The sequence below is a fragment of the Bacillus rossius genome, chromosome 1 (genome assembly GCF_032445375.1).
Source record: "Bacillus rossius redtenbacheri isolate Brsri chromosome 1, Brsri_v3, whole genome shotgun sequence".
Lineage (NCBI taxonomy): Eukaryota > Metazoa > Arthropoda > Insecta > Phasmatodea > Bacillidae > Bacillus > Bacillus rossius.
This window is the reverse complement of record NC_086330.1, coordinates 296,049,399-296,065,300: the sequence shown is the minus strand read 5'-3', so window position 1 is coordinate 296,065,300 and position 15,902 is coordinate 296,049,399. Positions and strand designations below refer to the sequence as shown.

The window sequence follows — 15,902 nt, the reverse complement described above, 5'->3', positions numbered from 1 at the left end:
CTTCCAAATGTGCTGCCTTTTCGTAGTTGGTGCTTCCAAATGTGCTGCCTTTTCGTTGTCGGTGTTTCCTATTGTTTTTCCTTTTTTGAAGGTGCTTCCAAATGTGCTTCCTTTTTTGTTGATGGTGCTTCTATTTTTTAATGTTGTTTTGACTCTAGTATTTTAGTAAATTGTTCTTGATTTGACTAGCGTATTATTCAAACCGGTTAATGTATATAAACGAGTCCTATACAGCAGGACGCTTAGTTTGTTACTGCCGTTGACGGTGTACGGATCACCTAGTTTGTTTCTTCTGGTGTATAAGTCGCGTAATTGCCTGTTCTTGAGACTTCGATGGCATCTTTACCGACTTTAACGTCGTACTCGATGGAGGATGTACCATCGACTACGAGAACCATGACGTCGGCGCCGACGATGTTGGAGCAGATCCCGTTGGCAACGCCTCTGACAACGCTGGAGGAGACTTCGATATGTGCTGTTCCACCATCAGCTGAAGTTTCACCATCTGCATTCCAGACTTCAATTCATGAAGAGCGTGCATCGCATCAGTGCAAATATTGTGACGCATCATTTACTAGAACTTCAAATGCGCGCAGACATGAAAGGAGCGGTTGTTCTAATAATGATCAAAGAATACAATTTCAGTGTATAAAATGTAATAAACTAATTTCACGTCTCGATAGCTTACATCGTCATTATAAAAAATGCTCCGAGACGTATAATGAACATGGTTATTGTTTCGACTCATGTGTTGTACCGTCTAATGAGACTATATAAGTGATATGAACTTCAGTCCGTCTCTGGCTGTGGTGATGAACGGATCGTATAGACATTTAAAGTCATGTAAAAGGCTTAGTCCGTACAATAAGAAGACTGTTTGAATCGAGAAATCCACAAAACTTTAGTAATTTGTCAGTGTTTTTTTTTTGTTCTTGTAGTAGTGTAGTATGTATGAAATAAAAGTTTTTTTAAAAGAACTTGCGGTGTTTTTTATTTTCTCAAACCTTACACTTTAGTGGTACTTTTTTAAAATATTAATGTTGTTTTGTATCGACAAGGGATCGAACCACGGACCTTAGTCGATCCAATCAATCAGTATATTGATTACAAATTTATTTAATGAATTTTGAACTTTTTCCCGAATCTCTAGCATTAAAATTACGAATTTCCAATATGGTAGTCTTGACGTCTGATAGGATGATGGTAGTAGAGGATTTAAAGTCTCTTTACGAAAGTTTAACATGGTTTATTGAAATTATTATTTTTTCATAAAATTAAACATTATTGCATCGATCGGGTATCGAACCGAGGACGTGAATCGATCGAATCAATATGTAAATTAATGAGTGATTTATTTAATGAATTTTGGAACTTTTCCCGAATTTCTAGCTAAATAATTACGGATTTTCAAGATGGCTGCCAAATTTCAAGATGGCGGGTGTCACAGTAATAAATGATTACTGCACTCTATCGGATAAGAACTAAACTAACATGGCGTGAGCGCACTCTCGCCGACGATACATTGATGATGGCTTCCAGCATCAAAAAGACAAGATGGCGGACATGACGTCATACTAGATGACGATCTATATGCTTTGAAAAAAAGTGGTGGGAGTCAGTCTGCTAGCACACACCACGGGGGGAAGGATCGGTTGCCATTTTTAATTTTTTTGCCCTCACCGGGTTCGAACCGAGGACTCCGAACTCCGTGTCTAAAAAGTACAATTTTTAAAAAAAATATATTAAAATTTTATTAATTTAATTTTTTTATAATTTTTAAAAAAAATTTATTAAAATTGAATAATAAATAAAAAAGTTAAAGATGTCGGGCGTAACGGAAAATGCAACGGTGACGTCATAATCCTATAAATGGCTTAACTGAGGTTTGAGTTAAGGATGCTTAAGCCAGTTTTAGGAATTTTCAGCCGCTGGGATTTTTAAGGACTAAAAACGGTAATTTTTCCCTCGAAACGGGAAATTTTTCGCTCGAAAAGAGAAATTTTTAATTTGTGGAATTTTTTGAGATTTTTTGGCGGAATTTGTTTCCACAGAAATGGAAATTTTGGTGAATTTTGAGGAATTTTGGGCAAATTTTGCCCAATTTTGGCGGATTTTGGCGATTTTTGAGGATCAAATTAAAGGTCAAGGTCAAAGGTCAAGGTCAAGGTCATCCAAGATGGCCGCCGTGACGTCACAATCCAAGATGGCGGGTGTCACCACAGGCACCACAGCCAGAAGCCATGTTCCAGAACATACATTCGTATACTACTGATAACATTTAAGAAAAATACAAGTACCATTAAAAACGTGTGCTCTTAAATTAATATTTATTTGGTGCAGGGATTTGGTGGTGGGGCGAGCGTATGACCGGGGGTTTTGAGTGCTATGTGAGTTGGAAATTCCATAAAACATAAAATCCCTTGAAAAAAGGCTTTTTCGTAACATTCCTGACATTTTTAATAGTGGCAATTCTATTTATCCGTCTAGTTTCTTAGAGTACTAACGTTATATGCTACACTGTAGTGTAGCACTAAATAATGTAAAATAATATTCTTTTAAAGAAATTGGCCTACCTGAAAGATTACGTGTGGAATGGATTGGATTATTATGTGTTAGCGTACAAGTATTTTTATTTTAGTATTAGAGGGTTACGAGAGAGATGCGTGTGTTGTGTGCGTGAAGCAAGCAGCCCGGAGATGGCGCAGCCAGGCAGGTGCCCGCCGGCGCAGCCCAGCAGGTGCGGCAAGAAGCCGCCCCCCGCCAGCCTCAACCTGCTGCTGCTGCTGTTCAACCAGACCGTGCACACGGTGCACGCCATGGTGTTCGCGCTGCGCCAGCTGGACGCCGACCTGCGGCGCGGCGTGGACAACCGCCGGCTGTTCCACAAGAAGACCGTGGAGGCCTTCAACGGGCTGGCGGACGCGGCCAACGAGCTGCCGGACTGCGAGTCGCCGGGCCCGGGCGGCTACCTGGAGCTGGTGACGGAGCTGTCGCGCCGCTACCTGGCGTCCTGCCGCGAGGTGGAGAAGGCGCAGTCGGAGGAGGAGCGCGGCGAGAAGGCGGACGAGGCCTTCAAGGAGGCGGGCGGCGCGGGTCGCCTCGCCGTGGCCATGAGGCTGCACCAGGTGGTGGTGGGCGGGCCGCGCCGGGACCCCGACGACCTGGCGGGCGCCGACTGCGCCGCCGACATGATGCAGCAGGAGGTGGTGAGGCGCCTGCAGCGCACCGCCGGCACGGTGCGCGACCTGGAGGACTCGCTGACCGTGAAGCGGCGCTCCGTGGCCGACGTGGAGGACGCCATCAACCGCGCCAAGACGGAGGCGCGCGCGCTCAAGGCGCGCGTGGACGCGCTGGGCCCGCAGGGCGTGCGCGACGAGGGTCCCCTGGAGAAGAGGATGGAGCTGGTGGAGGACATCATGCGGCACCACTCGCTGCTGGACGAGCTGCGCGCCAAGCTGTGCCCCGCCGCCTGCCCCAACTGCCCCAAGGGCCCGCAGCGCGCGGAGCGCCTGGACCCGGCCTGAGTACACACATGTACTCCTGTAATAAACACATGCCCTCTCTGCCTGCCTTTCACTTACATCGCAGGCGCTTAACACACTATTTGTCGTGTTTTAACCAGAGCGCAAAAATAATAACTCCATTCAACGCTGACAATATTACAACTTACAATTGCTTTGAAGCTGTGGTTTGGGTGTCTCTTCTACAGTGGAAGGCGGTGAAGTAGCATCTCACACTCACACTTGGTCTCAGCGGAGAGGCGGGGTAGGGGGGAAGGTGGGTTTCCGGATCCCCCAGTGGACCGAGCCAGGTGAGGCACGTCCCGTAAAAATATGTGGTCTAGTAGCAAAATGTTATTTTTTTCCATTGCTCATAAATTGTGTGTCTCAGGAAGAAACAGCTTCTCCTCTTTTTAATAACATAAATCAATAAGGAGTGAGTGATTGATCTACATAATAATAAAGTTTTTGAGAAGGTAAGGTCAGTTCCTTTTTGTGGAAGTGACTTTGTTAATCCCGCTATGTTATAGTAACAAAAATGTATACTTGATCTTAACTCAAAAACCACTTATCTGTAGACGAAATGGTTAAAACATATACCCTCTTCCTCCCATGTTTTAAAAACCCTAATGTAATGTTAATATAAATAGATTTAACTAATAGTAAAGTTTTTGAGAGGGTAGGTTTAATTCTACATCTTGGAAGCGATATTGTGAATCGACGAGTATTAGTCTGAGGAAAAGTTATGTGGAAAGAGTGAATACATTTGGATAGTAAGTTTTATTTTAACAAAAATAGTTATAATAACTCAAAATGCATTCGTCTGAAAACGAAATGATAAGAAAATAACCTCTCCAGACTTGTTTGCAAACCCAAATTCAATGAAGGGTGGTCTAACTTAAAACAAAGGTTTTGAGAAGCTAGGGTCACTTGCTTATTTTGTAAGTGGTTTTGGAGCAACATTTTCTCACCCGAGGCAATGTTAGCTGGATAGTAGAGGCGATGTTTTTAGTCATATCTCGAAAACCATGTAAAGCATGGTCCATTCTTAGTCTTTGTTGTGTCAATAACTGATTTTCATATTTTTCTTATGGTTTATTAATTTTTAAGCCCGTTATAATTAGCAGTCAATTTAGGTAAAATAGCTCAAAAGAGCTTGGTCACAACAATATATATATATATATAGAGTGATAGTTGTGTAAAAAAGAAGTGTGGTATCTACCCTCTGCACTGGGCAGATAGCACAAACTCAACACCCGACTGTTTTAAAAAAAAACATTGAAACTAACTGCAACACGATACGCAAAATGCGCGCAAAAATCCTAACCGAGTGTTAAGAAAAATTATATTAAAAACATTTCCTTAAAACGAAGAGCAAAAAGATAATGATGTCGAAGTAATACCTTTATTACCTTAAATACCTTTCATTTACCCCGAGTGGGGTAATTTATTTATTTCATGTTAAAAAGTTGGGATAAAATGGTGCACAGACAACCACCAAAACTTAATATAAAAAAATATTTCATTGTAATTTTCTTTAGAGAATAAACTGTTATATAGTAGAAGAAGAAAATGGAATTTAGGTTTGGAATCACTAAAACGATCAAAGCATAATTACAAAATATGGAGCAGAGACTTGGACTGTACATAAGAAACATGCTGGGAAGATCAGAGCAATAGGAATGAAGTTTATGAGGAGTATGTTGGCAGTTACGAGGCGAGACAGGCTCAGGAATGAGACTGTGCAAGCAAGAACAGGCGGACAATATTTAATTAATTAATGGAAAAAGCAAGATTGAGATGGTATGGCCGTGTACAGAGCATGGTAAAAGAGGACTGCCTAGGAAAATGATGTAGTAAGCGGGAAGAAGGCCCCAAGGAAGACCAAGGAGGGGGTGGGAAGAGCAGATAGTTAAAGGAGTAGAGGAGAGAGTAGAAGAACGGAACAGAGTTATGGGGTAGGAAAGGTGGAGCGACAGAGGAAGATGGAGCCCCTTTACTTTTCTGCAAGCAGTTGATGAAAAATATCGGACTCTTAATTTCCTTGTTGTTAATCAGATATTTTAACGCAATATTTGTAAGTGCCAAATGTATAAGCAAATATTTTTACATGTTTTTATAATTCAACTAGGCTAATATAAAAGCACGAAATATAATTATTAGAAAATTACCTCAGTTTCACTCCACGTTATCAATTAGCAAATAATAAAAATAAGGTAAACAACTCTACACTTTATTTGGCCTGTGTACTTATATTTTTTCTTTGTATTTAGGTATATAAACTGTGAGTTCTAGTCGGTAATCGGCAGTGACGGCTATGAACTGTTTATTTGAGCCTCATCCGCACCACGGTGTTCAGGTAAGGCGGCACGTGTCCAACTCGTGGGCCGTCTGGCGGGAGTAAGCTGTTGTTTTCTCGGCTCGGAGGAGACCGAGTGACGGCGGAGCTTCGCGTCTGAAGGCGTGTCTTGCCGGGGTCGCGGCTCGCCGACAGTACAGCAGGTTCGACGAGCTGGGGCGTCCCACTTCACCTCGAAGAGACCGCACGCGGCCAGGCAGGAGGGGAGGGGCACAAGCGAGCCTCCAGTCCTCGCGCCGTGAATGAAAGTTATCAGTTGCATCGGCGGATGGACGTCGATGCCTGAGAGATAGACTCGACGACCGTTTGGGCAAACAAACAGCTGACTTGCGGCATGGCTGACGGGAGAGTGGCGGGGTCGCAGTCTTGTACGCGGATTGCAGGAACGCCGAGCCCCCGCGACCACGCGCTATCTGCGGAGGCGTGACGGCAGCCTTTCGGCTCGTCGACGGAGGCTCCTCCGAGACAGCGCCGTCAGTCGCGAGGAGCGCGGCCGGGGCTCGCCATGCTGTCCAGGCTGCTGGGGTGAGTCGCTGCAGGACCACCGGCGCTTCACGGCTCTTTCTCCCTCTGCCACTCATACTGCCACTAAGGGGCATCATCACTTGCGCCAGGTTTTACACCCGCGATATTACACTTAGAAAGGGACAGTTCACTCCGGGTTTTTAGTAGTGGACCTTTAATGTGTTCATCCCTTAAAATAATAAAGCGCACTGGCCAGCCAATTCCGAATAGTCAAGCACTATATATATATATATATATATATATATATATATATACTAGTTAAGTTTTAGTCAGACCAACGACGCAGCGGCTTAAGTGGTAAAGCACTTGCTTGCCGTCCAGACGGTTGGGGTTTCGATTCTCTCTCACGGTCACTTTTTTTTATTAATTTAATATTTTTATACATCTGTTTACAAATATACATAAATAATTTTATTTTAGTTACTAAATAAATTATATTAATTTTATATTTCTTGATATTTAAATTGCAGCAACCTATCTTCCAAATAAAAAAAAATATATAATGGGTATGATAATAGTTATAAATAGTGCTTATAGTCATTTATAAATTAGATTATTACGAATAAATGTTGTTATATTTTGTTTTAAAAACAAAAAAAAACGGATGATAATTATCATAAAAACACTGGAAACAAAAAAAAATTGTTTGGCATCTTGTAGCATCAAGAAAAGATGATTTTGTACATGACACATTACTGTATTATGAATTATTGTATTACTGGTGTGATTAAATTAATTATTACTGTAATTGAAATATCTAAGAAATATTTTTGATAAATTAAATATAACTTAACTAGTCAATTTTAAAAGACTTTTTTCTCTGAATCGGCTGACCAGTGCGCTTTATTATTAAAAGACGTCAACACCCTAAAGGTACCCTACTTATATACCAAGTGTCATAACGAAGTTATTTTCCCAAATCGTGCACTCCCCTTGTTCGTGATTGTCCATTGAAAACATGTGTGGCAGAGATCAAATAAAAGGGAGGCATCAAGTTAAAATGTTATAAAAAGCCCAATAAAATAAAAGTAACGATGAAAATACCGAATAAATCAACATAGCGTGTGAGACAGAGTTTCAAGGTGGAGAGAGATAGCAACGGAGAAGAGAAATATTGGGCTTTTATGCCGAAACCATATTTTTATCGTTCAATGTTAAAAACGTCTTGATTGAGGCAGGTGATTCCTGACACTATATTATTACATTTTAGTCATTCCCGAGAATGAATTAAATACTTGACAATGACTTCTCAGGGAACACTGTTTGTAGCAGCCAGTCACTGTTGACTGCAGGCATTACTTTGTGTTATATGTCAAGCTTTAACAAAACCAAATATTGAAAACAAAACAACATGATGTTTTAAAAAAACATTAAAATATTTGGAACCCAGAAGACGTGCCTGGGTGTCTATCTTTCCCCGCCACACTCGTAGCCCCATCGAGGTCCGCAGACACGACGAGAGGTGGCGAGAGGTGGCGAGAGGAGCGAGGGGCTGGGGTGGCAAGAGTGCGTCCCGACGCGACCACTCTGGTTCCCCGGCCTCCCTCCGCGCTCACTGGGCTGTCTCTAGCACCTCACCTCACCTGGCCACAAGCGTACAAGCTACATCTCAGTTTTAAGTGATACGTCTTTGCTGAGGGGGCTACAATTCCGAGCCTTACGGAAATTCCGATCTCACGAGAGGAATAATTAAATACGTGGTGGGGGAACCGGTAGGGTAGGAGACGGCAAGGGAGAGGTAGAAATGACGCAGAATACATGCACGCTTGCATACTTCCATACTTTCACACTCGCATACTTGCGCAATAGCATAATTCAGCACTCGCATACGTGTATACGTATGTATGTATGTATGTATATATATATATATATATATATATATATATATTGTAACACCCCAAGTGCCTCAAAATTGAATTATTTTGAATTAATTAAAAAGAGCCTTGGAAACTTGCTGGATAAAAAAAATAAGTTAAATAAATTGATTTACCAGAGGCGGCACGAGGTGGGGAACAAACAAAATTTAGGAACTTCCTGTAACAAGCAAGGAGGAAGTTGGTGGATCGTTAAAATCAATAAATAAAAACTACACGATTATCTTGATCTATAGTTTCCCTGTTTTATTTGCCCTGATGAATTATCTTGTTTCCATTACTTTACATACAAAAGGTTTTAACAAGTTTCAAAGATTTAAAAAAAACAAAAGAAAACGAAAAGGGGCCGGCCCGCGATTATTTAAAACAAAGTACATTGTATTGATACATTATTACAACTTGCAAGGTTCTACTACATTAAATTTGTCGCTGATTAGTTTACCATATCAGTGGATTAAGTGGATAGTCACTTATCGCTGGTTTGTCTTTAAAAAAGGGGGGGAATAGAAATAGAAACCATATCACCCGAGTCTTCCAGGTGTGGTGTTAAAAATGCCGAACTGTAGAATGGAAGGAAGCTGCTTCTTCTAATGGGTGGATCTCGGACTGCCGAAAAACATACTGATGGACAATTCGTCCACCAGTAGTTGCTGGATCTCGAATCTAGCTGAATATGTGCATCGCTGGGAGGTCGAACCCCTGACTGTAACAAGCCAAATCAAGACTGATTAGAACTTGAATACAGACAGTACATGGGGCAAGAAATGCCCGGAAAAATCTAAGGGGAGGTAGGGGAGGTCGCGAATTATCACTCACCAAAACAGGGGAGTTGCCTTCTAGCTGCCATCGCGGAGTCAGCCATGGTCCGTAGCTCGCGATTTGCGCGGCTGGGCGCGGATGATTTCTTCATAGTTAAAAAAAATTAAAAGGGAAAATTTCAAAACAAAAAAATTACTAACACTATGCAGACAGACTAATCTACTTGAATTTAGTTGAGGGATAGCATCCCTTATTTAGGACGATTACATAGTCGCTAGCGGTCGGATGAAGTCTTCCAGAGTCTTCTGAGCTCGCCGGAGATCTGTCTGCAAACGTAACGCGCGCTGGTCTGTGTCGCGGCAAACCGCGTCTCGTAATTAAAAGTGGGCGCCGGCTCTTACAGGTGGAGGGGGGTCTGGGCCGCCGAAAGATTCCGAACTTGCCCGAATGCGGGCGAAAAAAAACTCTGGCAGGAGTTTTGAAGTTGGCATCACTGGGCGACAGTAGAGAACTCTGTCGGAGGGGTCTGAGTTGAAAACAATCGACTCGCTCACGGCGTCCATATAACTCAAGGGAAAGCAGGTGCTGCTCTCTGGCGCCCTAGAGGGTAGGCTAGCGGAGAAGTTCGCGACTTGGTCGCTAGGTAGCGCTTGCGATCAGTTCTGGCGCACTCGTTTTTTGCGAGGAGACCTTGAGAACGGTCACTGTTGCCCAGGGGGTTACGACCGGTCATTGGTCTTACTTGGAACTGAGAAGGGGGGGGGGGTGAGGGTAAAATGTAACGCTGCTGGGAATCTACGTCCCGTCGTGCCTGCAGAGGAGCGAACTTAACACTAATACGTGATGAAAAAGGCCAATCTCAGCTCGTCTCTGAGAACTGGTCGCCTGCAAGCTACAGGCTTGTATATGCAGTTTGGGTCACGAAGAGAAATGATATTACAGGCTTGAGGCGTGACTGAAGGCGGGGGAAATGGTAAGCTGTCTGCCAGTCAGGGATTAGGCCAGCAAAATATCCGATACACCGATGGGACAGGGGCTTCAGAGCACTGAGACAAGGTTTAACTCAGAGGAGTACACCAGACTAACAAAGTAAAATCACACTATAGTAGAGCAGATCAAATTTCCACACAAAAAAAAATTAAAATCATAATAAAAATTTAAAATATATCGTGTCGAATTTACTAAATAACAGCACATACTTCCCCGCTTGAATGCGGAGCATATAGGGAAAAAAAAACAACACTTACACTGCTCAGTAAAACTAGTACCAGGTTCGCCTGTATCCTACTACTTATAAAAAAATATGTTGATAAAATCGAAAGTGTATATAATTATTTAAATTACCCTTAACGGTGAATGATGTCATGAGGAGAGTTGATCTCAGATGTTGGGAATGGTGTCACGTGACAAATACTCTAAACATGGGCGCTGTGAGGCGGGCCGAAAACACTGGGCCGGAACCGGAACTTGGTCCGTCGGGTGCCAGTTATGAAAGGTGGGGATTTGTGCACCCCTGAAAATAGTCTTTCCATAAGAAGCCGAAGACATTGGGACTGAGCCCTGCACAGTCAGGCGATGGAGAAGACGGTCAAATTTGCTGCTTGCCCGAAGGCGAAACAGAACCTCAGTCCCAGAGTGACACAGGACCTAAGGGTGGAATTCCCTTGGCGGAATTTTAAATGATTGGGGATGAAAACCCCAAAAGATCAACAATCCGTATAGATTAATGAATTTAAAATATTAAAATATTCGATAAATTAAGAAATTTCAGTGCATACCACTCTGATGTTTATTATTATTATCTACTATTTATTATTTAAAAGTATTCTGCAAACAAAACGATAAATTAACGACTCTTCGCACTCAAACTTAAATTATTTAAAGAAATGTAAAATGCAATAAACCAAGAATTATAAATCAAAAAGGGATAAATTATAATAGAGCGGTTAGATCTTCCATGACTGCTGACTTCGCACTGCCTGAGAGGGGGTTTGAACATAGGCCGTCCAAAGATGAGTGGTGGGAATGTAACCCAAAGAACACTCGAAAATGGTCATGAGATATTTCACTCAGAGGACCTTGGTCATGGCTCGTTGGCTCAGAGGACCCTAACTTTTGCGCCGCTCGTTGGCTAGCTTGACCTAGCTCCTATTTTAGAAAAACACATAAATGAAACCAGTTTGCCGTCTGGAAGTCACGTAGCTCTTATTTAAATAAACAATCTCATCGATAACGATGTAAAACAAATACAACCTTGGGGTAGAATGCAAAAGAAAAAAGAAAAACGGGCTAGATGTGACAGCTCCAGTGCTCAGACTCTATGCACGTCACTGTACATCACATTTACGTGCAAGGGAAAATAAAGAAATAAACATGTACAAGTATTAACGCAAAATCAGTACAAAAAAAACACTACAAACATTATTCTTGATTACTTTACGAATTATGGTTATTAAAAAAAGGAACGTAATCAGAAATTAAATATATGAAATCGTGGAACAAGATTCATGAAGATTCAAAAAATATCAGAGAGGTATTCTGAGTAAAAAAATTAAAACTATTTACGTCAAGTAGCTTTTTAAAGACTGAACTTACGTATGTAAAAATTAAAAAAATTAAAATATCTTAAATTACCTAGCTTGTGCTAGCCTAGAAACGGGATGCTCAAACATACCCAAATTAATTAAGTGGACCTCTCGTTGGGGGTTGAAAGTATTTCACCACTCTCGGTGATTACCATAAATATTAAAATAAGACTAGCTACCTCGTAGCTGCTTAATTTCGGGGAAAAACTTATTTTTATATGCGTGATTATATTATTATTATCGAGCAAAAAAAGGATGCCTGTTGCCCTACTACTTGTAATAAAGCAGAATTAATTACATGACCTTTGACTGTAACACTTTATAAGTCCAAGACAAGGTTGATAATTAAAAAGAGTCCATTTAAACTTGGTTTGAATTATTTAAAATAAATCCTTAAAATCATTTAATAAATAAAAAATATTAAATTCAAAGCTTAAATTTAAAGTACCTGTATGCTTACAACTATTTATGTCTTTGCTATATTATGAAATGAAATTCATCCTGTTGATCTCAGATATTTGATATCGTGTAGGAACACAAAATGGGCGCTGTGAGGGAGGCCGAAATTACTGAGGCCGAAACAAGGGAAATGCGTCCTTGAGCACTCAGTGACTAATGGGGATTGTAACCCCTGTAAATGGGTATGGTAACCCGTAACTTACAAACTAAATTTGGGAATATAACCCCTGTACATAATTGTTTCGCTGTCCATAAGAAGTCGAAGGCATTGAGTCATAGCTCTGCACAATCTGACGATGGATCAGACGAATGATATGAATTTATGACTTGCTTAAAAAGCGAAGTACACCTCTGTCCCGGACCTACATTTCTTAACTCACATAGGCTCAATATGTTCAAGCTCTGACGGTTGATCAGACCATCAGGCTGAAGCAGAGAGACCTACGAGGGAATTTCACCCCTGAGTTAGTTCGGGTTTGAAACCCGAAAGATCAACAAATTTGGATGAAAATGGATTATAAAAATTTTTAGATGTTTTAAATACATAACTGTACACCACCTTATAAAGGAAATTAACACCGATCCAAAAAAATATAAAAGTTAATAAATTGTTTACTCAAAATTCATAATTACAAAAATATTTTTTATCCTTTACCTTGCATTCTTAGATTAATTGGTAAATTGCTCATAGAAAACTCGACGTTAAAAAAAAGGTATAGTACTCTATCTTACAATAAATTCCTCACCTCATGAGTAGCGTAAAAAGTATTGGGGATTCGACCCGTGTATATAAACAATTTAATTCAGTAACCTTTCCTTAAAGGCATGAGTGATTGCACCTCTCGTTGGGTGATCACAAAATAAATCTAAACAAAAGCTAGGCACATGGGTGTGTATGGTGATACAATGAAATGGTACGTCGAAGTATATTCACTTTGCTTGTGAACGATGCAATTGGATTAGAGTACTTGTTAAAATTACTTATGAGCATATTCTTATTTTATGTTACTTAAGAATGGACCCTTTTTTAGATTTATTTTATGTATTATTAAAATACTTAATCGTTAATTTTAAGATACTTAGAAGATGTTAACAATGGGAGTTTCTTAGCATTGGCTAAAACAAAATATTTATATTATCATATTATTTGTATTGTTAATATTATTTTAAGTTATATAAGCATATTATGTTATAATTTACGTTTCCCTAGATTAAGAAAATACTTTGCTGCTAGAATTAATGCAGTATAGATTATTTATAGTGCTTGTTTTGTGACATAAAATTATATTATTAGGACATACAAAGCATGGGTAGTTTGTTTACAAAACACGTGGTACGTGGATGGAGTAGAAAAGAGTTCCACGCGGTTGGCGGCCCTGTCATGTGGTGAAGAGATAACATGTCGGCGCGCGCAAGATGCCGAGAGACAAAACAAAGATACCCCGATGTCCGAAAGGACTTCTATGATGAGTTTTTTTTTTTTTACAAAGATTGCCTGGTTTGCAGGCGGATGTGTTATAAAAAAAACACAGATAAAAGGAGGAATTTAGACAAACTCAGGGCACTGTCGGCCGTGAGGAACAAACAAGATGGCAACGCATTGTTTCGCTGCCGGACACGGGGGCAACGACATGACCTTGCCTCCTCCAGCCGGTGAGGCGTGGAGGGGAGGGGTGAAGAGGATGACAGGGAGAATGACACGCGCTCCTGATAAGGCACGATGCCTGAGGGCCGTCGCACCGACGGGGCTGCGCGGTGTCTCACCGCATGCAAACACAATCAGAGCGGGACATAAAATACGACAAAATTTTAATTTAAATCACTTTGGGTGAATCAGGTTGGGTGCCAGTTTTAGGACTTACAACAATATGTCATACAATCTGAGTCTAAATAAACTCGAAAAACCATATAGTTATATATTACATTATGTTTCAAATTTAAAATTGAAATTTCAAATTAAAAATTAAAATTATTTGGATATGCATATAAACCAAACCACGTTAAACACTACCAACTTCCAACATGAAGCAGAAAATTGCTCTATGCTACCAACTTGTAGCAAAGATCAAATCATGCTAACTGCTACCATTTTTATAAGAAACCATGCTCTGCTACCAATTTGTAACACCCCTCGTGCCTCAAAATTGAATTATTTTGAATTAATTAAAAAGAGCCTTGGAAACTTGCTGGATAAAAAAAATAAGTTAAATAAATTGATTTACCAGAGGCGGCACGAGGTGGGGAACAAACAAAATTTAGGAACTTCCTGTAACAAGCAAGGAGGAAGTTGGTGGATCGTTAAAATCAATAAATAAAAACTACACGATTATCTTGATCTATAGTTTCCCTGTTTTATTTGCCCTGATGAATTATCTTGTTTCCATTACTTTACATACAAAAGGTTTTAACAAGTTTCAAAGATTTAAAAAAAAACAAAAGAAAATGAAAAGGGGCCGGCCCGCGATTATTTAAAACAAAGTACATTGTATTGATACATTATTACAACTTGCAAGGTTCTACTACATTAAATTTGTCGCTGATTAGTTTACCATATCAGTGGATTAAGTGGATAGTCACTTATCGCTGGTTTGTCTTTAAAAAAGGGGGGGAATAGAAATAGAAACCATATCACCCGAGTCTTCCAGGTGTGGTGTTAAAAATGCCGAACTGTAGAATGGAAAGAAGCTGCTTCTTCTAATGGGTGGATCTCGGACTGCCGAAAAACATACTGATGGACAATTCGTCCACCAGTAGTTGCTGGATCTCGAATCTAGCTGAATATGTGCATCGCTGGGAGGTCGAACCCCTGACTGTAACAATCCAAATCAAGACTGATTAGGACTTGAATACAGACAGTACATGGGGCAAGAAATGCCCGGAAAAATCTAAGGGGAGGTAGGGGAGGTCGCGAATTATCACTCACCAAAACAGGGGAGTTGCCTTCTAGCTGCCATCGCGGAGTCAGCCATGGTCCGTAGCTCGCGATTTGCGCGGCTGGGCGCGGATGATTTCTTCATAGTTAAAAAAAATTAAAAGGGAAAATTTCAAAACAAAAAAATTACTAACACTATGCAAACAGACTAATCTACTTGAATTTAGTTGAGGGATAGCATCCCTTATTTAGGACGATTACATAGTCGCTAGCGGTCGGATGAAGTCTTCCAGAGTCTTCTGAGCTCGCCGGAGATCTGTCTGCAAACGTAACGCGCGCTGGTCTGTGTCGCGGCAAACCGCGTCTCGTAATTAAAAGTGGGCGCCGGCTCTTACAGGTGGAGGGGGGTCTGGGCCGCCGAAAGATTCCGAACTTGCCCGAATGCGGGCGAAAAAAAACTCTGGCAGGAGTTTTGAAGTTGGCATCACTGGGCGACAGTAGAGAACTCTGTCGGAGGGGTCTGAGTTGAAAACAATCGACTCGCTCACGGCGTCCATATAACTCAAGGGAAAGCAGGTGCTGCTCTCTGGCGCCCTAGAGGGTAGGCTAGCGGAGAAGTTCGCGACTTGGTCGCTAGGTAGCGCTTGCGATCAGTTCTGGCGCACTAGTTTTTTGCGAGGAGACCATGAGAACGGTCACTGTTGCCCAGGGGGTTACGACCGGTCATTGGTCTTACTTGGAACTGAGAAGGGGGGGGGGGGGTGAGGGTAAAATGTAACGCTGCTGGGAATCTACGTCCCGTCGTGCCTGCAGAGGAGCGAACTTAACACTAATACGTGATGAAAAAGGCCAATCTCAGCTCGTCTCTGAGAACTGGTCGCCTGCAAGCTACAGGCTTGTATATGCAGTTTGGGTCACGAAGAGAAATGATATTACAGGCTTGAGGCGTGACTGAAGGCGGGGGAAATG

General features: G+C 41.3%; 2 protein-coding genes and 1 long non-coding RNA gene across 5 annotated transcripts in view; 2 read left to right on the top strand and 1 right to left on the bottom strand.

The window, feature by feature from the left end:
- Positions 1-3,819, top strand: part of LOC134527773 (uncharacterized) — a 41,836-nt gene extending 38,017 nt beyond the window's left edge. For 2 of the 3 annotated variants that reach the window (XM_063360708.1, XM_063360709.1), the window contains exon 2: positions 2,683-3,557. In XM_063360708.1, coding sequence (XP_063216778.1) covers positions 2,697-3,524 — 828 coding nt within the window. In that variant the 5' untranslated portion in view covers positions 2,683-2,696 and the 3' untranslated portion in view covers positions 3,525-3,557. Of the gene's footprint in view, positions 1-2,682 lie in introns of all 3 variants that reach the window. The other variant, XM_063360707.1, reaches the window with a different exon arrangement.
- A 2,409-nt stretch (positions 3,820-6,228) lies between these two features.
- Positions 6,229-15,902, top strand: part of LOC134527771 (uncharacterized) — a 263,429-nt gene continuing 253,755 nt past the window's right edge. Inside the window, exon 1 of the mRNA XM_063360703.1 lies at positions 6,229-6,384. Coding sequence (XP_063216773.1) covers positions 6,365-6,384 — 20 coding nt within the window. The 5' untranslated portion in view covers positions 6,229-6,364. The remainder of the gene's footprint in view (positions 6,385-15,902) is intronic.
- Positions 8,292-15,126, bottom strand: LOC134527770 (uncharacterized). Its single transcript, XR_010074266.1, has 3 exons — positions 14,985-15,126; positions 9,075-14,871; positions 8,292-8,961 (listed from the first exon to the last, which is right to left on the bottom strand). It is a non-coding gene; the product is annotated as an uncharacterized LOC134527770 (long non-coding RNA).